Raw genomic sequence first — 24,002 nt, forward strand, 5'->3', positions numbered from 1 at the left:
ACGAGTTCAAACAGGTGCAGTTAATACAGGTAATGAGTGGAACAGGAGGGCTTTCTAAAGAAAAACTAACAGGTCTTGAGAGCCGGAATTCTTACTGGTTGGTAGGTGATAAAATACTTATGTCATTGCAATAAAATGCAAATTAATTACTTAAAAATCATACAATGTGATTCTGGATTTTTGTTTTGATTCCGTCTCTCACAGTTGAAGTGTACCTATGATAAACTATATGTACAAGGATCCTTCTACAGTTGGCACCTTTGTTAAGCTATAGAGCAAAACCTGGCAAAATCGGCAGTGTATCAAATACTTGTTCTCCCCACTGTATCTATAATTTTTTTCTCTCTCTGGATTATTCTGTACATATGTTGAGTGTCTTTGTTCCTGTTCCAGTGCAGTTTTGTATTTTTATTATTTTTGTTTGCAAGTGGAATTCAGTAGAGGAGAGTGTAACAGGGTTATATTGGTGATTCCCCTTGCCACTTTATTGTTAAGCCAATGGGTTTTACTTTTGTCTTGCCTTCACCTACTCAACATGGCATCTTATTGGCTGGTTTGCGTAGCTTGCTTACAAGGGAGGACGTTTCAGTTAGAATCGTCCCAGTGAACCATCACCAAACCAGCGGTAAATTGTTGGTTGCAAAGCACTGTACGTCAAAAGTGATTTTTATACTCCCAAGTGATGATTTAAATGTACATTTTATATCAATTTGTTTGGAAATGTTATTAGAACACCACACATAAGATTTWGTGTTTTTTGGTGCATATTTGTTATGCATTTTGTAGAGAATTCCAGCTAATACTAGCTAGCAACTTACTGTGTCTGGTGGGGGGGGTTCGTATATTTTGTACAGTGCATGAGTGCAGAGTTGGATGGTGAGCCGTGCATTGCATGACGTGCAATTTTGTGCTGTTCCTGTCGGAATAAATCTCCATGATTTGTGCTACAAGTTGGAGTTCGTGTCGATGATTGATTGTACACAACGCAAGAAGAGTACTGTTACATTAGCAGCATTGCATTAGTGGAAACCAAGAATGTTCTAAGGGCAGATCTGGTTGTAGCTAGATATGTTCGAGTCGCGTCGGAGACCATTTTAGCTAATCCTTACCATTTTCCTAATCTGAACCTAATTATCCTAACCTACCACGTTAATTCTCCTAACCTGCTGTGTAAATTCTGCTACGAAAAGTCACTTCTGGTAGTCAAAACCGTCATACCCCCCCCCTGAGAACAGTGTTGGTTTCCACTAATGTGATACAGCGCTGCGTTAGGTTAAGGGTGAAAAAACAGACTGCTGCAACCTGATTGGTTGAATGCGATACACAACATCCAGGATTAGCATTTAGCCACTTATTCAAAGTATCACATGCCCTTATGCAAGTATTATTAGACGGCGGGCTGTTAGTGTACAAGGAAACTGCATGGTGAATACAACAGAACCAATTAACTAACTTAATTAATGGGTGGCTTTAAAGAACAAACTGAAAGCCACGGCCCACATAAGCCATGTCTCCTCATAGGCTGCCTCCGCTATACTGCCTTCACCGCTATGCAATGCGGATGTGCATGAGGTGTTGAAAGCAATTTAGAAACTTTCAATTCAATTAAAAAAAATATTGATTTTTCAAATTCATTGTTTGATTTCAGACAAATTTAATAGAATAGGTTAAACTAACCAGAGCGTTTACCAATCAGTAAAAGCACTTCAGATGAACAACAGCGCCGACCCACTTTTTACAGTGGGGTCTTACCCTTGATCCTTTGTAAATCTGGCAAAAAGTGTGTAAACAACATGATTTCGGGTATAAATTGACAGATTATGAGCTTTAAAATAAGATTTTCATTGGACAGTTACTTTAAGATGTACTCTCTCCATCTGTCTCTCACTCCCTCAACCAGTCCCTTATATGCTGCTCTCTCCATCTCTCTCCCCAATCCCTCCTTTGTTTTAGACCTGTGGTGAGAGCACTGCCAAGTCAGCAGTTATTTCAGAATGTTATGAGTAGACATGACGTTCTCTTTGTCTACGTTGGTGGACCGTCCGACTTGAAGGTAGGAGTCCACCCGCGCATTAAACACACACACACAGGCACACGCACGAACGCACACGCACCTGGGACACAATAAACAAATGATTATTGCGGTATCTGTGCCATAGCCTGTGTCTGAGGTTTCCTCCTTTTCTCTTTTGTCCCCCAAGGAGAAGTACATATCTGTGGCCAAGGAACTGATCGTGCATACTTACTTCTTCTCTGCTGCAAGGAACATTTTACCCAAGGTACGTTTTAGAAATTGGGTATATAGACTATCGTTCAAAAGTGTGGGGTCACATAGAAATGTCCTTGTTTTTGAAAGAAAAGCAAAAAAATGTGTCCATTAAAATAACATCAAATTGATGAGAAATACAGTGTAGACATTTTAATGTTGTAAATTACTATTGTAGCTGGAAACGGCAGATTTTTTTATGGAATATCTACATAGGCGTACAGAGGCCCATTATCAGCAATCATCACTCCTGTGTTCCAATGGCACGTTGTGTTAGCCTTTTAAAATGATGAACTTGGATTAGTTAATTGATCATTAGAAAATCCTTTTGCAATTATGTTAGCACAGCTGAAAACTGTTGTGCTTATTAAAGAAGCAATAAAACTGGCCTTCTTTAAACTAGTTGAGTATCTGGAGCATCAGCATTTGTGGTTTCGATTACAGGCTCAAAATGGCCAGAAACAAAGACCTTTCTTCTGAAACTCGTCAGTCTATTCTTGTTCTGAGAAATGAAGGCCAGTTTTATTGCTTCTTTAATCAGAACAACAGTTTTCAGCTGTGCTAACATAATTGCAAAAGGTTTTTCTAATGATCAATTAGCCTTTTAAAACAATAAACTTGGATTAGCTAACACAACGTGCCATTGGAACACAGGAGTGATGGTTGCTGATAATGGGCCTATGTACACCTATGTAGGTATTCCATAAAAATATGCAGTTTCCAGCTACAATAGTAATTTACAACATTAACAATGTCTACACTGTATTTCTGATCAATGTAATGTTATTTTAATGGACAAAGCATGAGCTTTTCTTTCAAAAACAAGGAATTTCTAAGTGACCCCAAACGGTAGTGTATATCTATAAAAAAATATATACTAGGGTATTGTGATGTTTTATTGGCAGGTTTAGGATGAGATAAATCAGGAGGTTGCAGTACAGAAAGTGAGTGGTGGTATGGGGGATTGAACCGCTGCCTCCAGGGGCCTTGACATTGAGCTCCAATCATATTTCGTGACTGAGGTATTCTCTCTCTTTTCTGGTCATTCTCAGGCAGTTATTCTCCAGGAATACCCGGCTGTGGCAGTGTTCAAGGATGGCACTTACTTCCTTTATGATGGTAAGAGACCAGTGTTGCATTCATAGCCGCGGGAAGTAGGCAGCACCCCCTGTGGTAAAATGGCAAAACGGCAGCACCCCCTGCAGAAGAATTTGTGTTATTGCAAGAAAAATAGGTTAAACTATTTTTCCATTGCATTATTGATATAAACAATGTACGACCGCAAAGTTGAATGTTTGTGGTTAATTCCTTCCTGTAATGAAGCAGTTAGCATTTACAAGATCAAGCACAATCAAAATCTAAATGTCTCAGAAAATACTTTCGGGTTTCTTCAATCCTGGTATGAGCCAATCAAAAAAAAACTGCCAACACAGTAGCCCCAACTGATACCTGCTATTGCCACACAATGGAGACCGAAGTGGTGGTACCCGAAGCAGGAGAACTCGGGTGGAGATGCGAGTTCTTTGAAGTGGTGGATCTGGTGCAATCAGAAGTGGAGAGAAGATTGAGTAGGAAGGACTAGGGATATACAGTGCATTCGGAAGGTATTCAGACCCCTTGACTTTTTCCACAATTTGTTACATTACATCCTTCTAAAATGTATTGAAATTATTTTTTCTCTCATCAATCTACACACAATACCTTATGATGACAATGCAAAAACAAGTTTTTAGAATTTTTTGCTAATTAATTCAAAATAAAACACTTATATCACATTTACAGATGAAATTTTATGACCAATTTATGTAGAAATCCAGGTATTTCCAAAGGGTTCACATACTTTTTCTTGCTACTTTAAGTATTCAAACCCATTACTCAGTACTTTGTTGAAGCAGCTTTGGCAGTGATTACAGCCTCGAGTCTTCTTGGGTATGATGCTACAAGCATCAGGTTGGATGGGGAGGTTGTCAGGTTGGATGGGGAGGGTTGCTGCACAGCTATTTTCAGGTCTCTCCAGAGATGTTCAATCGGGTTCAAGTCTATGCTCTGGCTGGGCCACTCAAGGACATTCACTTGTCCCGAAGCCACTCCTGCGTTGTCTTGGCTGTGTGCTTAGGGTCGTTGTCCTGTTGGAAGGTGAACCTTCGCCCCAGGCTAAGATCCTGAGCACTCTGGAGCAGGTTTTCATCAAGGATCTCCCTGTACTTTGCTCCGTTCATCTTTCCATCGATTGTGATTAGTCTACCAGTCCCTGCCGCTGAAAAACATTCCCACAGCATGATGCTGCTGCCACCACTATGCTTCACCGTAGGGATGGTGCCAGGTTTCCTCCAGACGTGACGCTTGGAATTCAGGCCAAAGTTCAATCTTGGTTTCATCAGACCAGACAATCTTGTTTCTCATGGTCTGAGATTCGTTTAGGTGCCTTTTGGAAAACTCCAAGCGGGCTATCATGTGCATTTTACTGAGGAGTGGCTTCCATCTGGCGACTCTACCATAAAGGCCTGATCGGTGGAGTGCTGCAGAGATGGTTGTCCTTCTTGAAGGTTCTCCCATCTCGACAGAGTAACTCTAGAGCTCTGTCAGAGTGACCATCGGGTTCTTGGTCACCATCTTGACCAAGGAAGAGGAAGAGTCTTGGTGGTTCCAAACTTCTTCCATTTAGGAATGATGGAGGCCAATGTGTTCTTGGGGACCTTCAATGCTGCAGACATTTTTGGTACCCTTCCTCAGATCTGTGCCTCAACACAATCCTGTCTCGGAGCTCTATGGACAATACCTTCGACCTCATGGCTTGGTTTTTGCTCTGACATGCACTGTCAACTGTGGGACCTTATATAGACAGGTGTGCGCCTTTCCAAATCGTGTCCATAAAAAAAGGGAAGGGATATGAATACTTACCGAATGCACTGTATGTACAGTAGCAGAACAATATACTACTAACACCTATAATAAATACTACAGTTATACAAAGGGAATACTTACATATGGTGGGTGCAGTGAGGTGTTCGGAGTCACTTTGATACAAGGTGAGATTGTTGTTATGGGATCTTTCACATCTCCTCTTGAGTCATCAACTTCTTTGTATCCAACATACTGTCCATCGTGTGAGGGATAAATTGCTTGAATGGCCCCAACAACAAACGCAGGCAAAGGGATTCGGTGTCCTCTGCTTAGCTTCTCCCCACGTAGAACAAACTCCAAAAATAATCTATCGGCCACCATGCGGTATTGTCTGTAAGAGAATGATAAAAAGCCTATTAGACTTTCATGGGCAATCGTTGTGTACTGTCTGTATTCCTACTGTAGAAGCACAATGCAGAATATTACACATCTCACAAACACACAGTACCAGTCAAAAGTTTGGACACTCCTACTCATTTAAAAATAAATACTTTTTTAACCTTTATTTAACTTGGTAAGTCAGTTAAGAACACATTCTTAAATTCAATGACGGCCTAAGAACAGTGTGTTAACTGCCTTGTTCAGGGGCAGAATGACAGATTTTTAAATTGTCAGGTCGGGGATTCGATCAAGCAACCTTTCGGTTACTGGCCCAACGCTCTAACCACTAGGCTTTCTTTATTTTTTTTTACCATTTTCCACATTGTAGAATAATATTGAAGACATCAAAACTATGAAATAACACATATGGAATCATGTAGTAACCAAAAATGTGTTTAACAAATCAAAACACATTTATATTTGAGATTCTTCAAAGTAGCCAACCTTTGCCTTGATGAAAGCTTTGCACACTCTCGGCATTCTCTCAACCAGCTTCATGAGGTAGTTGCCTGGAATAACATTTCAATTAACTGGTGTGCCTTGTTAAAAGTTAATTTGTGGAATTTCTTTCCTTCTTAATGTGTTTTAGCCAATCAGTTGTGTTGTGACAAGTTAGGGGTGGTATACAGAAGATAGCCCTATTTGTTAAAAGATCAAATCCATATTATGGCAAGAACAGCTCAAATAAGCAAAGAGAAACAACAGTCCATCATTACTTTAAGACATGAAGGTCAGTCAATACGGAACATTTCAAGTGCAGTCGCAAAAACCATCAAGCGCTATGATGAAACTGGCTCTCATGAGGACCGCAACAGGGAAGGAAGACCCAGAGTTACCTCTGCTGCAGAGGATAAGTACATTAGAGTTACCAGCCTCAGAAGTTGCAGCCCAAATAAATGCTTCACAGAGTTCAAGTAACACACATCTCAACATCAACTGTTCAGAGGAGACTGCATGAATTGGGCCTTCATGGTCCAATTTCTGCAAAGAAACCACTACTAAAGGACACCAATAAGAAGAAGAGACTTTCTTGGGCCAAGAAACATGAGCAATGGACATTAGACCGGTGGAAATCTGTCCTTTGGTCTGATGAGTCCAAATTTGAGATTTTTGGTTCCAACCGCTGTGTCTTTGTGAGACTCAGAGTAGGTGAACGGATGATCTCTGCATGTCTAGTTCTCACCGTGAAGCATGGAGAAGGTGGTGTGAGGTTGCTTTGCAGGTGACACTGTCAGTGATTTATTTAGAATTCAAGACACACTTAACCAGCATGGCTACCACAGCATTCTGCAGCAATATGCCATCCCATCTGGTTTGGGCTTAGTGGACCTATAATTTGTTTTTCAACAGGACAATGACCCAAAACATCTCCATGCTGAGTAAGGGCTATTTAACCAATAAGGAGAGTGATGGAGTGCTGCATCAGATGACCTGGCCTCCACAATTACCTGACCTCAACCTATTTGAGATGGTTTGGGATGAGTTGGACCGCAGAGTGAAGGAAAAGCAGCCAACAAGTGCTCAGCATATGTGGGAACTCCTTCAGGACTGTTGGAAAAGCATTCCAGGTGAAGCTGGTTGAGAGAATGCCAAGAGTGTGCAAAACTGTCGTCAAGGCAAAGGGTGGCTATTTGTTTAACAGTTTTTTGGTTACTATATGATTCCATATGTGTTATTTCATATTCTACAATGTAGAAAATAGTAAAAATAAAGAAAAACCCTTGAATGAGTAGGTGTGTCCAGACTTTTGACTGGTACTGTGCGTTAGCTAGATAGCTAGCTAACACACACAGGTATAGTTAATATGCATCATAAAGTCAGTCATTCCTTTTCTCTTTGTCATCATCAACAAAAATATTTATCCAGTTTTGCTCCTAATCAGAGGTTATCTAGCTAGCTATATCACTAGGCTACAGTACATGTTGGGTATAGCAAACAAAGCTGGCTAGCTTGGCTTGTAGTAGTACCAGCAAGCCCGTCATGGCCGAATCGATTGCAAAATTATACTGTACTGAACAACACTGCCTTGGGTAAAAAGAGAGCAAAAATTGCTAGCTAGCTACTGAGAGCAAAACACCTTACTCATTTGTCAGTTGCCCTCCTGGTCCAGATGATCTAGACTGCCGCCACTAGTTGATCTTGGAGGTTCATAAAAACGTCTCCAGCACCCCTCTATCCACATGTGCGTCGAAACTTCGATTGTCCATGATCAAATTCGTTGCGGCTTAGACATTCCTCTTCTGTCGGCATTCGCATAGGCACCACCAGTCAGAGTCTGACCGTGTCACCGTATCGCTACTTGCTGGTCTCGCAATTCTTGTTCTCACTGTCTCAACTCATCTTCAGTGTATTCTGGCTCAAATAGGGCTGTATGTCCCTATGTAAAAGAACATCAAAACCGTTTTCAGCGACCAGCTCTTGGAAAGAGGAATTATGAGAAGCAGCCATTGTAATTATTTAGCGATCTCGGATAGAGTGCAGAGTAACATAGCTACCACGAACCTGTAGAAACTAGTACAGACCCTGTTTTGAAAAGCCTGCCTTTGAGGGTGGGAACAAAATTGGACAAGGAAGTAGGGCTCCTGTCAGGAAGTAGTCTTTACAAAGCCGGGGGAAATGATTCGACCTAGATAACCTGCAATGTCACGGCAAATAGGAACATTGTTGAGAAAAGTCCAATCATTCTATTGAACAAGGACATCCATATCTACTCGCTGCTAGCGTGATCGTGCAATTGGCGAAACGCAAAGGCCACAATAATTGCTACAAAACACGACTCAATAAATGTTTATATCAGACAGCAGGCTCAGTCAACCAATGACGTCATTGGTTGTCTATTCCGGTGAGAAAATGAAAAAATACCACTATGGTGCATGATTATGTCTGAAACACATTTCATCGCAGTTGTTGTGTTCTGTTTGTTGTGCAATTATTTCCAAGGATTGTGTGCTTTGTTGGGAGGTTCTGGTGATAAATGAGTCCACTTTGCTGGATTTAGTTGGGTGGCACCGGCCGGATTCTGCATGGAGAGCTCTCAGCTCTGTTTTGTAAGCAGTGCGCTCATTATTTATGGGGTTTGGAGTCTCTGCTGTACCATAGTCAGTACAGTGTACCACCATTTGCACAAGGGTCCCAAAGCTGAGTGAGTTAAAAGTATTGGGTGTAAGGGCTAATTAGACCCTCAGCCACTTCGACCGAGCCAGCAAGGCTGCAGGCTTCAGAGCAAGTTTCAATCCTGACACGCAATGCGATATGTTTGGAGTTTATGCGATTTCATACAAAAGAATGGAGAGGCATGCCTAATTATATACCAATAGCATTTGTTTGTCTTATTTTGAGACTTGACACATGTTACAGATGAAATACCTCCCAAATAAAATGTTTAACTGTTACTGAGGTTTATATCTTGTAAAATGACGGGGGGGGGATTTGTTTGTTTGTAATTCCATGGTCATTTTTATTTTTAAAAGTGGAATATGAATTGCATCATTCAATTCAGAAGTGTGTCCCGAAGTTGACGGGTTTATTGATCCCATCGCCACTCTGGAAGTCACCCACGAGTTTCGTCAGCAACACGTGGCAACGGTGGGCCCTCCGATTGAGTTAGTAGGGGCTAGGGGTTGGTTTAGGATTCACAGTTTCTCTCGCTCTCTCTCTTTATCCCTCTTCTCTTGTGGTTGATATCAAATGATCTGGAGCAGTGCTCGCAATAGTCTCCCATTTCTATTTTCTATTAATGGGAGCAATATCAAATAAGGAACATGGCATTATCTCTGCCTCGGCGCGCAGGCCTGCTCCAGTCCATGTCAAACGCGTAGGCTTAGTAGCCCGCTAGCAATCAACACCTGGATTTACGTGATTTACGTGAGCGCTTTTCTACGTGATGGCGTGCATAGCTCTCAATGGTCCTGAAACCGTTTTATTTTTGTGCTCAGTTTTATTAGGCCCAATCTTGTGTTTACTAAGGGTATTTTCACACTTTGTCTCTTTCAGCAAATTTTTGTAAACTCAGTGCGGTTCGCTTCATTTTTTTGTTCAGTCTGAACTCTCCAAAGGAACTGCGACCACTCAAATGAGCCCCCGAAGCGAACCATCTCAAGAGGTGGTCGCTTGAATTCTCTGTTCCGGTGTGCTGTTTTTTGGATATTGTTCAGCGATTGTCAAGGATACACAGAAATTCCAAGATGTGTGGAGATTTGTACTGACACGATGTTCAGATTGTTTGTTTTAAATAGGCTAAGAGCGCTTCATCAGCAGTGTATTCGATTGTGGGGTTTGAATGGTGTGAGAAGACAACATATTTTGTGAGGTCATTGCTATCCGGTATCCCTGGGACGTCCCAACCCTGACGTTACCCTATTGACGTTGACATTTAAAATGGTTAAGGGTTAAGGTTAGGTAAGGGTTATGGTTAAGGTTAGGATTTAGGGTAGGGATGTCCCAAAGATTCCGGGTTGCTATAATCACAAAATCAATTCTAGGTCTTAAAGGAGCAAGTACCCTGCATTGGGTGTAGAATTTTCAATTACAGCATTATTTAATCTGCATTATTCTTATGCTATTTACTCTGTCACCAATAATATTTACATGTTAATATCTTCTGATTATAATTATTATGTCATATTTTAACTAAAYGCAATCTATTAGCTTCCAAAATGTAAGTCGGTATATCTAGCTGTCCGATAACATGATCTGATGGAATGGCTTATCTGGCACTTTGTAGAAACCCAGAGTGCATTGAGTGAATGTTGGAAAAAGATCTTGGCCCCTTTCTAAACATAGCATTGTGAATGCAAAGAGGACTCGGAACCACAAAATAGGTGACGCGAACTGGTAAAAGAGTTGCCTCCTCATTCAAAGGCAAGGGCAGTGTGAACACAAAGAGTTACGCATCTTGCTTTTTTTCTTACCCTAAAGTTCACATTAAAGAGGACTGAGATCGGTTATTTTAAAGAGGCCTATATGTGAAAACAACCTAATTTATTGACAACACTTCTTTTCTCTCCCTGACACACCTGTTATTATGCAGTACAAAGAAATGTGAGCGCTGTTTACAGCAAGCTTTTTTTGCAAACGGCCATGAATTAAATTCACTTAGGCTGCAGTGGTACTGTTACTGAATCGTATGCTATGCTTAGCTACTCATCACATTAGGAATTGTATTTTATTGTTAGTCTGCATAGATCTCCCTAAAACATTTTTTTTTCAATCAGCACCAACATTTTCAATCAAAACAACTTCCCACGGCTATGGTTGAATTCCAATTATTTTCCCTTCACCAAGAAGTGTCCACTCATTCACTCCCCTTTCACACAGTTAAAAGCATTGGATTGGTGCAACCATGTCCGGAGGGAGTTTCCACCATATTCCTTTCCTCTGTCCATTCCTTATAAATCCATGAAGGGAAGTGTGTGATTGCACACTTCGGGAGAAGGGTAGAGAATCGCACCGCAGCCCTAGAACATAGTCAGCTACAATATATTTTGGAAGTGATTATTTGCTAAAAGTTGGTCATTATACTGTAGCCTACTTAGGCTGTTGTTGATCAATCGGGAAAGTCTAGAAGTGCATTTTTGGGTTGTTAAATCACTCTCAGCAGCCTCTGGTTAACATTAGTATTCTCCGACTAGAAACTTGTATATTATATATTCTTTCTCTTGTCTCTTAGAACAACATGATGGGGACCTCACATCGTGGATCAATAGGGAACGATTCCTTAATTACCTCCAGATTGACAGCTACACTTTGTATGAAATGGGAGATACAAGTATGTTACACTCTCTCATGCACACACAGATACACGCATGCACACACGCATGCACACACACACACACACACACACACACAAACAAACATGGTAGAGGATGTGCTTTACCAGTAAATAACTTTGAATTAGAAGTATTCAATAGAATAGATGTCTTGGTGTGTCTACTTGTCTACCACAAGGGGGCAAGCAACAGTGTCCAATATTCAGTGAGTGTATGAACTAGTGCATTACATTGCTGTTAATTCTTAGTGTGGCTTTAATGAATCAGGTAGGAATGAAATCCTATGTGAATGATGGTTATGAAGTGAAGTTAAATGTGTGTTTTCTGTGTTTTAGAATTGTTTTGGTGTTTTATTTGTGTTCCTCACCATAGGGTATGTTTGGGTGTTTTATGTGTGTTCCTCACCATAGGAAATGTTKTGTTTTATGTGTGTTCCTCACCATAGGCAAGCTGGTGGCTCTGGCTATAGTGGATGAGAGAAACCCTACTGAGGAGAGCATCCGGTATGAGTATCTCTTTTATCCCAATATAATGTAAGGGGTAGTTCACCTGAATTACACATTTACCTCATATGTGCTACAATTCAAGTTACACGTGTAGATCTCAAGTTTCCATTAGGCCAAGATCACCTTTACAAATCAACTTTTGTTCATGTGATAAATATTGCCCTCAAAACATATTAACAGCCTGTTCTTATTAATCAAATATTCATCCCTACCCAGTTACAAGACCATGGTGGAAAGAGTGGCCACTGAATACAAGGACCTCTATAGCAAGTGAGTTTGTCTGAAACAGTACCTCCCCGTTTCGCTCTATCTGAAGTTGTCCAAAGAGAAATTACTGTTTTAGTTTTATTTTGCAATACGTTTTGCTACGATGTATCATAATGAATATGGTCCTGATGTCTTCTCAGAGAATTCCAGTTTGGTCACATGGACGGAAACGAGTACATCAATGGCCTCATCATGGAGTGAGTGGTCATTTCTATTTTCTGCTCTTATTTAAAATTCAGAAGTAGCCAGAGTTTTTGCACAAATACACAATTGACATCAATGCATAATATAAGCGATTGTTAAGTAAAGTGTGGTTAGGATCTTTGTTTCGGGCAATGGTTCTCCAGGACCTGGCCTGCCTAGTAGTGCCTTCCATACACAACACAGTGGCGACACATCGTTCAGGACAGGTGGGGTAGAGCCATAGATTTACAGTAGAAATGCCCATCCAAGAAGGTCATTGGCCACAGACAAAATTAAGTCAAATCACGTTATATTTGCTGTAGCTTTGATTGGACTGATAATGTCAACATCATACTTTTAAAATCCTGGCTAGCTAGATAAGCAGTGGAAAAATACTGGAAAATACTTTTCCTTGTCATATAAAAATAAATTAGAGAGAAAACTTCTCAGTGCTCATTGGGCATAAATATTACACATGTCGGAAATCGCAAATTCAACAATGAGTGGTTTGGAAGGAAACAGTGGCTAACAAAATCACTATTTTGCTTCCCCTGCCTGCTATTTGGTGGAGAGGGTGGGTGGTCCATGTCTGGGTTTAAAGATTTAAAAATGGAAAGGGACTCAAATATGAGAATTGTGCATCACATCTAGATAACGTTGATAAACTGGGACTGCTGGGGAAACTAAACATTGTGGCTAGACACCGCATATAGATGAGCAATCAACCTTCGCGACCAACAAACGGAGGAGAATAGGTACGTGCTTGCCAAAATTATAGCATGCATTAAATTGTGTGGCTTAACGAAGAAGGATATAGCAGTGCATTCGGAAAGTATTCAGACCCCTTTACTTTCTCCACTTTGTTAGGTTCCAGGCAGTAATTGAGGCTGGATGAACTGTTTTGCTGTCAGCCTTATTCTAAAATTGATTAAGTTGTTTTTTTCCATTATCAATATACACACAATACCCCATAATGACAAATAAATAACAGGTTTTAGATTTTCTTTTGCAAATCTATTAAAATAAGAAACTGAAATATCACATTGACATAAGTATTCAGACCCTTTACTCAGTACCTTGTTGAAGCACTGTTGGCAGCGATTACAGCCTTGAGTCTTATTGGGTATGACGCTACAAGCTTGGCACACCTGTATTTGGGGAGTTTCTCCCATTCTTCTCTGTAGATCCACTGAAGCTCTGTCAGGTTGGATGGGGGAGTGTCGCTGCACAGCTATTTTCAGGTCTCTTCAGAGATGTTTGATCGTGTTCAAGTCCGGGCTCTGGCTGGGCCACTCAAGGACATTCAGAGACTTGTGCTAAAGCCACTCCTGCATTGTCTTGGCTGTGTGCTTACGGTCGTTGTCCTGTTGGAAGGTGAACCTTCGCCCCAGTCTGAGGTCCTGAGCGTTCTGGAAAGGCTGTCATCAAGGATCTTTCTGCACTTTGCTCTCTTCATCTTTCTCTCGATCGTGATTAGTCTACCAGTCCCTGCTGCTAAAAACCATCCATACAGCATGATGCTGCCACCACCATGTTTCACCGTAGGGATGGTGCCAGGTTTCCTCCAGTCATGATGCTTGGCATTCAGGCCAAAGAGTTCAATCTTGATTTCGTCAGACAAGATAATCTTGTTTCTCCTGGTCTGAGAGTCTTTAGGTGCCTTTTGGCAAACTCCAAGCGGGCTGTCATGTGCCTTTTACTGAGGAGTGTCTTCCGTCTGGCCATTCTACCATAAAGGCCTGATTATTTTGAATGCTGCAGAGGTGGTTGTCCTTCTGGAAGGTTCTACAGAGGAAGTCTGGAGCTCACCTCCCTGACCAAGGCTCTTCTCCCCCGATTGCTCAGTTTGACCGGGCTGCCAGCTCTAGGAAGAGTCTTGGTGGTTCCAAACTTATTTCATTTAAGAATGATGGAGGCCACTGTGTTCTTGGGGACCTTCAATGGTGCAGACATTTGTTGGTACCGTTCCCCAGATCTGTGCTTCAACACAATCCTGTCTCGGAGCTCTACGGACAATTCCTTCCACCTCATGGCGTGGTTTTTGCTTTGACATGCATTGTCAACTGTGGGACCTTATATAGACAGGTGTGTGCCTTTCCAAATCATGTCCAATCAATTGAATTGACGACAGGTGGACTCCAATCAAGTTGTAGAAACATCTAAAGGATGATCAATGGAAACAAGATGCACCTGAGCTCAATTTCAAGTCTAATAGCAAAGGATCTGAATACTTATGTAAATAAAGTATTTCTGTTTTTTGTTTTTAATATTTTTGCAAAAATGTCCAAAAAACAGTTTTTGCTTTGCCATTATGGGGTATTGTTTGTAGATTGATGAGAATTTGTATGTGTTTAATCCTTTTAGAATAAGGCTGTAACGTATTGTTATGTTGCTTAAATAGGTCTCATTAGGATATTATTCATCATTTTAGGCAATGTTAGAATGATGCATTTCATTGGTTTCCTTAATTTGGGTATTATAATAGTTCATGTGGTTTTCTCAATGAGGAGGGAATACTATATAATGCTGTTGGGTCTGAGTCTCTTCCCATTCAAAATGTTTTGTTCACAAAAAGTTCAGGAATGGACCCATGTAATTCCAGTTCATATTGTGAGGGTTGTTTTGTTTGTGCAATGTGCTGTCTGTACGTCAGTATATTGTCAATAAAAGTGGATCCTCATAATTGTATTTTCCTACCCTTTTAGACCACATAATAAAATACTTAAAATGGTAGGCTAACCGCTGAGTCTCTCTCGCTCGCTCGCTCTCGCTCTCTCTCGCTCTCTCTCAATTCAATTCAATTTGCTTTATTGGCATGACGTAACAGTGTACATATTGCCAAAGCTTATTTACAATATAAAAATGAGAATCAAAATTGTCAACGGGACAACAGTAACAACAATAACCAAGTGTCAAAATAACCATACATTGAACAATAACAAACATACAGTAGAAGACATGTGCAGGTTGGTCTGTCAGACACTGTCCCTCAACTTATGGCAGGCAGCAATGTAGTGCGGCCAACCCACAGCTCTCTGCGTCCTCCCCAACAGGACGGGTAGCCTACTCTCATCAGAGAGGTCTTTGAAACCTTGAATAGAGTTTCAAATTTGGGGAATGACACTCTCTAATTGTTTTATATTTTTTACATTTTGTCAGGAAATGCAGCTCCGTCTCAGGTTCTGCTATTGTGCAGTCTCTCTCTCTGTCTCTCTCTGTCCTCTCTGTCTCTCTCTGTCTCTCTCTGTCTCTCTCTGTCTCTCTCTGTCTGTCTCTGTCTCTTCCTGTCTGTCTCTGTCTTGTCTCTGTCTGTCTCTCTCTGTTCAATTCAATTCAATTCAAGGGGCTTTATTGGCATGGGAAACATGTGTTACATTGCCAAAGCAAGTGAGGTAGATAAATACAAAAGTGAAATAAACAATAAAAATAACAGTAACATTACACATACAGAAGTTTCAAAACAATAAAGACATTACAAATGGCAAGATGACCTCAGGCCTTGGATATCTTCAGGATGATATAGTGAAGGCTTTTTGTTCCATAAAGTGTCCAATGTTGTTGGTCGTGGTTTGGCCTCAGGCAGTAAGTGTGAGCAGAGCTGCTGAGCATCTGGTACATGCCGTTGGCTTGGGCGAGTGTAAGAGTGGGGGTTGGGCCTGTTTGCCCGCTCACTACCTGGGCGTATGTGTGACTTCCATGTTGATGCCCTCTTTGCGGGGGTGGGGTGCATGGGGTGGGCAGGAGTGGCATGGTCTGATCTGAGGGGGCCTAAATTGGGTGTGGGCATGGTTGATGTGGGGGGTGTTGATTGGTTGGGGTGGGGTGTGGATGTGTCTGGGGGTGCTGCGGTCTGGATGTAAGTCCTCTTGGCGTGGGTCCTCTATGTGTAGGTCCAGGGGGGGTCCTGCAGGTCTTGGAGGGTGTCTCGCTGGTCTGGGTGGGGTGTCTCTTGATCTGTTGCTCCTGTGTGAGGTGTTGGGGCTGCATTTGAGAGTGATGTCCTTTAGAGTCCTGGCAAAGGTGGGCACTGCTGCCTTGTAGAGGTGGACCTGGTCATAGAGGCTGTTCAAGTCCAGGGTGAAGTGGTGGGCCAGGAAAACATTTGGTTTTGAGGCACAGTCACGGGAAATGCTTGCGTTTACCCGCTGTATTGTAGCAGGGTGGAAGTCTTTTCGTGGTAGCAGGGTGGAGATAACCACTTGTGCGTTGGGGAAAGTAGAAGAAGCTTTTTCAATCACTCCCTTCAGTGCTGTGGCCACCCTTTCCTGCTGTGCTCTCAGGTCGTTTGTGCCTGTGTGTATTATTATGTGGCTAGGTGAGCCTAGTTTGTCCTCAGACAGAAGGTCTAGGGCGCACTGGGTGTTTGGACACCAGAGGTTAGACACACTGTGTTTGGGAAAAAGTTTTTTTTCTTCTATATATTTCCCATTTGAGTCCATAAGGAGAACAATCTGTGTCTTGTGTTTGTCCTCAGTGGGTGTGGGGGGTTGTCAGGAGAGCTATCAGGGTGGCTGACAGGGGGGGTGCTCAGAGGGGGTGAGAGCTGCTGGGCTTGGGGTTTTTCTTTTGTCTGTTCTGCTGTGATGTCGACTCTATGGTCAGGGTCTGGTGTGGACTGTTCTGCTGTGGTGTCGAGACCTTTGTCGGGTGCTGAGGTGGGCTGTTCTGCTGGCTTCTCTGTGGGGATGGCCAGCTCTCTAGTGGGTTGTTCTCTGTCGCATGCCGTCCCCCTCAACCTCTCCTCCAGCAGTCTGATCCTCTCCTCCATCCCCCTCTCCCTCTCCTCCAGCAGTCTGATCCTCTCCTCTAGTGCTCTGTTCTGCTCCTGCTCCTGCTCCTGCTCCTGCTCCTGCTCCTGCTCCTGCTCCTGCTCCTGCTCCTGCTCCTGCTCTTTCTCCTGTTGAAGTTGTCTCACCACTGTCCAGAGTGCAGATTTGTCTCTCTCCACCTCCAGCACTCCGGGTCTGGTTAAGGGGTTGTTGTGCTGGACTGTTGTCTGGGTCTGTGCTGACTGGAGTGTAATCACCTGCTGTTCCAGCTCAACCTGCCTTACCTCCAGCTGGGTAAATGTATCCTTCATTTCAATGAGGGAGAAGTACTCTGTACTGGGAGGTTGACTGTCTGCTGAGGGTTGCTCGTCTGTGGGGTTATATGATGAAGAGGTCTGGTCTGACCCGCTTGGGGTGGAGGTATCTTTATCAAGGGAGAGCTTCTCCTGCTGGGCTAATTCTTTGATTAGGTGAAAGTCCAGCTGAAACTGTTTGGGGTTGCCCTGTACAATTACTGTTCCAGACTTATATAGATTTATATTAGCTGTCTCAGAGTCCTCGTTGTCAAGTATCCTGAGTTTCCACCCCTCGTTAACCCCCCCTCTCTTAACAGAGGGGCAGTGTGCTAATATAGCACTGTGCCATGCCAGGGGATGGTTTGTGTGGAAGATAAGGTTGCTGATGTTCCCATTTTTGTAATAGTCAGCAAAAAGTGTCTCTTGATTTTCCATAAGGAGCCTCATTTTGTGATCTTTTCTTGCCTTATCATTCTTTACATACACAGGGTACTGTATTTTAATTACCTCTGAACAGCGGGAGGCAGCTTCTAGGGCCTCTCCATTTGGTTGGGGTAGACTATTCGACTCTCCTGCCATTGTTGGGCTAATGGGCTTTGACACCTCTCACTTGACACGTAAGTGCTAGTTGAAGCTGTATCAAGCTTGGCAGAATTATGTTAGCATTCAGTCCTTATAAAGTAGTGTCATGTATTTTTCTTCTTGGCTTTTGGAAATCAAATATAGTTTCAGACTAAACATTACTCACTCAGTTCCAGGTTGGGTGGTGTTCTCAGGTTTCTGTTGTTTTCCAGAGAATTTGCTGTATAGAATAATAATCCTTGGTAGTTGTGAACCATTCAGGTGATTCCGTAATTCCGTCCAAAATCAGTTTGTAGGTTTTGAGTTTTGATTTGAAGTGAGGGTTATGTTGTAGAGGGTAGCATCCTGTATGTGTTCTTGACAAAAAATCCAAGTTTATCTATCTTTTTTAAAGAAAATGCTGAAAAATGCAGGAGCTCATCTGACCGTGACCTCTCTCTGTCCCTCCCTGTCTCTCTCTGTCTGTGTCTCTCTCTGTCTGTCTCTGTCTCTCTCTGTCTCTCTCTGTCTGTCTCTGTCTGTCTGTGTCTGTCTCTCTCTCTCGTGTCTCTGTCTCTCTGTTCTCTCTCTCTCTGTCTCTGTTCTCTGCTCTATCTCTCTGTCTGTCTGTGTCTCTCTGTCTCTATTCCTTCTGTCTGTGTCTCTCTCTGTCTGTCTGTCTGTCTGTCTGTCTGTCTGGTCTGTCTGTCTGTCTGCGTCTGTCTGTCTGTTCTGTCTGTCTGTTGTCTGTTCTGTCTGTCTGGTCTGTCTCTGTCTGTCTGTCTGTCGTTCTCTCTGTCTCTCTCTCTGTCTGTCTTTCTCTGTCTCTGTTCTGTTCTCTCGTCTCTCTCTCTGTCTGTCTCTTCTGTCTCTCTGTCTGTCTCTCTGTCTCTCTGTCTCTGTCTGTCTCTCTGTCTTCTGTCTGTTCTCTCTGTCTCTCTCTCTCTGTCTGTCTCTCTCTCTCTGTCTGTTCTCTCTGTCTTCTCTTCTGTCTCTCTGTCTCTGTCTGTCTCTCTGTCGTCTCTGTCTCTTCTCTGTCTGTCTCTGTCTGTCTCTGTCTCTCTCTCTGTCTCTCTCTCTGTTCTCTCTCTCTGTCTCTGTCTGTCTCTCTCTGTCGCTCTGTCTCTCTCTGTCTGTCTCTCTCTGTTGCTCTGTCTCTGTCTGTCTCTGTCTGTCTCTGCCTGTCTCTCTCTCTCTATCTCTGTGGTGACTAAAATAATTGAAAAGTTAATGCCTCAACATCCTACTGATTTTATCTGAACTAACATCTATCTGAATTTCTGTTACTGTGCATTTCCATGGTGCTGAACGAATAGTCGTACCTCGTCGCAGCTCGTTTGTTTGCACTTGCTTATAGTTAGAGCTACTTGTTTTAATGATAAAATAACAAACATGGTGAATTTACTGAACATAAATGTAATAATGTTGGTGTATGGTTCAAAAGAGAATACGGTTCTTGTCGAGTTACATGAATCCACAAGGAGTCAGTAGAGACCATATTTATTTAAGCAAGTCAGCCATATCAGCTATGTTTTTTAAAAAGGCTGGATGAACTGTTTTGCTGCCAGACAAGGCTCCGCTGATAGCCAGGTGTAGCGGTGGTAACGATTCACTCTATGGTGCTGAAAGGAAAGCTCTGCTGTTGGGACAGCTTTATGTAGGCCCTAGCAGTTTGTGGGCTCCGCGTGTCAATGTTATAGTGCATTTAATGTATTGTTTATTGTTGTGTAGTGGCGTCACTGAAATCGTCACTGACACAGCGTGTTGACAACTAACCCTATGTATGTGTTGACAGAGAACTGGCCATGCCGTCTATTATCGTGCTCAACGTGTCTAACGATGGATATTACCTACCACCCAACAAAGTGGAGACAAAGGAACAGCTGGTGAAGTTCATCGATGGAGTGTCCAAGGGCCGGATTAAAGTCAGTCTAATTAAACCTAGGACCTGGGATTAAATTGTATTTGAAATCTTTGAAATACTTTACCTGTGCTTGATTAAGCTTGCCCAGCACAATAGAAACATTAGAATAGTTCCAAAGTGCAAACCCTGTCAATTTCATTGACGCTCAAACACAGGTTTAAAAAAAATTAAAACACAGAGAAGCATGTTCAAATATGATACATTTGATGCAATGTGTAGTGTCCAGCGAAATATTGTATATTACCCAATGTCTTTCTTGAAAATATCCAACATTAATCATCTTGTTTTAATCAGTCCCAGGGAGGGAATGGATACTATCAATGCTTTATAAGGATTGCGTTCAACACCAAAACGACTGTTACAGTAAGTCACAGAACATGTTGGCACGAGGCTTTCATTTTCACTTTGACATACAGTCGAAGTCGGAAGTTTCAATACACTTAGGTTGGAGTCATTAAAACTCAGTTTTCAACCACTTCACAAATTTCTTGTTAACAAACTATAGTTTTGGCAAGTCTGTTTGGACATCTACATTGTGTGTGCATGACACAAGTCATTTTTCCAACAATTGCTTTCAGACAGATTATTTCACTTATAATTCACTGTATCATAATTCCAGTGGGTCAGACGTTTACATACACTAAGTTGAGTGTGCCTTTAAACCGCTTGGGAAATTCCAGAAAATCATGTCATGGCTTTAGAAGCTTCTGATTGACATCAATTGGAGGTKTACCTGTGGATGTATTTCAAGGCCTACCTTCAAACTCAGTTCCTCTTTACTTGACATCATGGGGAAATGTAAAGAAATCAGCCAAGACCTCAGAACATTTTTTGTGGACCTCCACAAGTCTGGTTCATCCTTGGGATTAATGTCCAAACGCGTACCACGTTCATCTATACAAACAATAGTACGCAAGTATAAACACCATGGGACCACACAGCCGTCATACCGCCCAGGAAGGAGACACTTTCTGTCTTTGGTGTGAAAATTGCAAATCAATCTCAGAACAACAGCAAAGGACCTTGTGAAGATGCTGGAGGAAACAGGTATGAAAGTATCTATATCTACAGTAAAACAAGTCCTATATCGACATAACCTGAAATGCCGCTCAGCAAGGATGAAGCCACTGCTCCAAAACCGCCATAAAAACCCAGACTACGGTTTGCAACTGCACGTGGGGACAAAGATCGTACTTTTTGGAGAAATGTCCTCTGGTCTGATGAAACAAAAATAGAACTGTTTGGCCATAATGACCATCGTTATGTTTGGAGGAAAAAGGGGAACGCTTGCAAGTCGAAGAACACCATCCGAAACGTGAAGCACGGGGTGGCAGCACAATGTAGTGGGGGTGGTTTGCTGCAGGAGGCATTGACCCAAGTTAACCTTTACAGCCCCGGCGTTCCGCTAGCGGAACTCCTCCCACATTCCACTGAAAAGGGCGAAATTCAAAAAATATTTTTGAGAAATATTTAACTTTCACACATTACAAGTCCAATACAGCAAATGAAAGATACACATCTTGTGAATCCAGCCAACATGTCCGATTTTTTAAATGTTTTACAGGGAAAACACCACATATATTATGTTAGCTCACCTCCAATAAAGAAAAAAGCACAGACATTTTTCACAGCACAGGTAGCATGCACAAAACCAACCAAACTACCTAGAACCAACCAAACTAACCAAGAAACAACTTCATCAGATGACAGCTTATACATGTTATTCAATAAATCTATGTTTGTTCGAAAAATGAGCATATTTGAGGTATAAATCAGTTTTACATTGCAGCTACCATCACAGCTACCGTCAAAAATAGCACTGAAGCAGCCAGAGTAATTATAGAGACCAACGTGAATTACCTAAATACTCATCATAAAACTTTTCTGAAAATCGATGGTGTACAGCAAATTAAAGACAAATATCTTGTGAATCCAGCCAATATTTCCATTTTTTTAAGTGTTTTACAGCGAAACACAATATAGCATTATGTTAGCTTACTACAATAGCCTACCACACTACGCATTCATTCATCAAGGCACGTTAGCGTAGCAAGCATGGCACGTTAGCGTTAGCGAATAAACCAGCAAAAGATATTAAATTTCACTAACCTTCATAAACCTTCCTCAGATGACAGTCCTATAACATCAGGTTTATACATACACTTATGTTTGTTCGAAAATGTGCATATTTAGAGCTGAAATCCGTGGTTATACAATGGCTAACGTAGCATATTTCTATTAACTCTCACCTATTCTGACCAAATAGCTATTCATAAACATTACAAAAAATACATGTTGTATAGGAAACGATAGATCCATAGTTCTTAATGCAATCGCAGTGTTAGAATTCTAAAAATATCTTCATTACGACATAAGACTTAGTTATGGTAAGGGAATAACCAAAACCTGAGCGCCAAAGCATACTAGTACACAGTTCGGACAGATATATGAAATAGCATCACAAATGGTTTCCTACTTTGCTGATCTTCCATCAGAATGTTGTACAAGGGGTCTTTGTCCAGAACCGTCTTTGTTTGGATTCAGAACGTCGTTTTTCCTCTTGAATTAGCAAGCACACTGGCCAAGTGGTGCTAAGCTCTCCTTCGTGAACAAACGCAAACAACGCAACACGCCTAACGTCCGAAATAAATTTCAATATTCAATAAAACTATATTGAAAAAACATACTTTACGATGATATTGTGACATGTATCAATAAAATCAAAGCCGGAGATAGTATTCGCCCATAACGACAGCTTTCCCAGTAGGCAATAACAGGTCCCTCCACGCGCCTTCCAGAAAACTAAAATGGGGGACACGTCATTCCAAGAGGATGCATTATATCTCAGACAAAGATAATCAACTCATTTTCTCTCACTTCCTCTGACATCTAGGGGAAGGTGTATGACGTGCACGTATAGTCATACGTATCCATGCCCATTTATAGGCAGCCCCTTGAACACAGCATCGATTTCAGACTTTCCACTTCCTGGTCAGAAAGTGTGCTGCCAAATGAGTTGGTGTTTACCCACAGACAAAATTCAAACTGTTTTAGAAACTAGAGAGTGTTTCTATCCAATAGTAATAATAATATGCATATTGTACAAGCAAGAATGATTACGAGGCCGTTTAAATTGGGCACATTTTTATCCAGGCTACTCAATACTGCCCCTATAGCCCAAAGAGGTTAAACAATTTAAAGCGCAAAAATAGAGCATCATCGCCATCTGGTGTTAAATTATGAATTGCTATTTGTACACAGTCCATATGTCTCAGTTACACCTGACTCAGTTACACCAGCTCTTGTCAGGAGGAATGGGACAAAATCACCCAACTTATTGTGGGAAGCTTGTGGAAGGTTACCCGAAAGATTGACCCAAGTTAAACAATTTAAAGGCAATGCTACCAAATACTAATTGAGTGTATGTAAACTTCTGACCCACTGGGAATGTGATGAAAGAATAAAAGCTGAAATAAATCATTCTCTCTACTATTATTCTGACATTTCACATTCTTAAAATACAGTGGTGATCATTACTGACCTAAAACAGGGAATTTTTTACTGGGATTAAATGTCAGGAATTGTGAAAAACTGAGTTGAAATGTATTGTGTAAACTTCCGACTTCAACTGTAATTACATTTATCAGTGCTGTTGTATAATGGATAATTTTTTTGTATAGCAAAGTATGGCTTTGCCTTACCTCTGTGCCCTGACCCACAAGATCAATTCTCTCCTCTCTCTCTCAGAATATATTTACCAATGCGCCGCTTTTGGGTGCCTTCCTCGTCGTTGTTTTCGGCGGCGGCGGAAGTGCCATTTGTTACGGCCTATGCATGGCCTGGCGCTCAATGAGAAACACAGAGGCGATGAGAGACACAGAGGACGAGGAACCAATCACTGGGAGAGGGTGGGAGCCAAAAGCAGCTCAAGGTCCTGGGGAAGACAAGAAGAATGAGACGAAAGTGAAGAATCCGGCAGAGAAGAAGGCCGATTAAGTATGAAGTGGGTGGACGGTGTAGGAGTAAAATGAGATGTATAGGACAGCACATAGATGTATAAGCTAGCTGAACATTAAAAATAGACTTCTAAGACAATTGCACACACTAAGGATAGGGAGAGCAGAACAAAGGGCAACTGGACACACTAACTAGAACAGACACATAGTCGACAAATTCC

General features: G+C 41.8%; 1 protein-coding gene across 1 annotated transcript in view; it reads left to right on the top strand.

The window, feature by feature from the left end:
* Positions 1 to 23,960, top strand: part of LOC111957142 (protein disulfide-isomerase tmx3a-like) — a 48,538-nt gene extending 24,578 nt beyond the window's left edge. Inside the window, exons 7-16 of the mRNA XM_023977879.2 lie at positions 1,954 to 2,053; positions 2,202 to 2,279; positions 3,319 to 3,385; positions 11,220 to 11,318; positions 11,765 to 11,822; positions 12,042 to 12,095; positions 12,233 to 12,289; positions 19,697 to 19,826; positions 20,120 to 20,188; positions 23,573 to 23,960. Of these exons, the coding sequence (XP_023833647.1) occupies positions 1,954 to 2,053; positions 2,202 to 2,279; positions 3,319 to 3,385; positions 11,220 to 11,318; positions 11,765 to 11,822; positions 12,042 to 12,095; positions 12,233 to 12,289; positions 19,697 to 19,826; positions 20,120 to 20,188; positions 23,573 to 23,821 (961 nt within the window). The 3' untranslated portion in view covers positions 23,822 to 23,960. The remainder of the gene's footprint in view (positions 1 to 1,953; positions 2,054 to 2,201; positions 2,280 to 3,318; positions 3,386 to 11,219; positions 11,319 to 11,764; positions 11,823 to 12,041; positions 12,096 to 12,232; positions 12,290 to 19,696; positions 19,827 to 20,119; positions 20,189 to 23,572) is intronic.
* Positions 23,961 to 24,002: the final 42 nt, after the last annotated feature.

The sequence above is a fragment of the Salvelinus sp. IW2-2015 genome, linkage group LG32, assembly GCF_002910315.2.
Source record: "Salvelinus sp. IW2-2015 linkage group LG32, ASM291031v2, whole genome shotgun sequence".
Classification (NCBI taxonomy): domain Eukaryota; kingdom Metazoa; phylum Chordata; class Actinopteri; order Salmoniformes; family Salmonidae; genus Salvelinus; species Salvelinus sp. IW2-2015.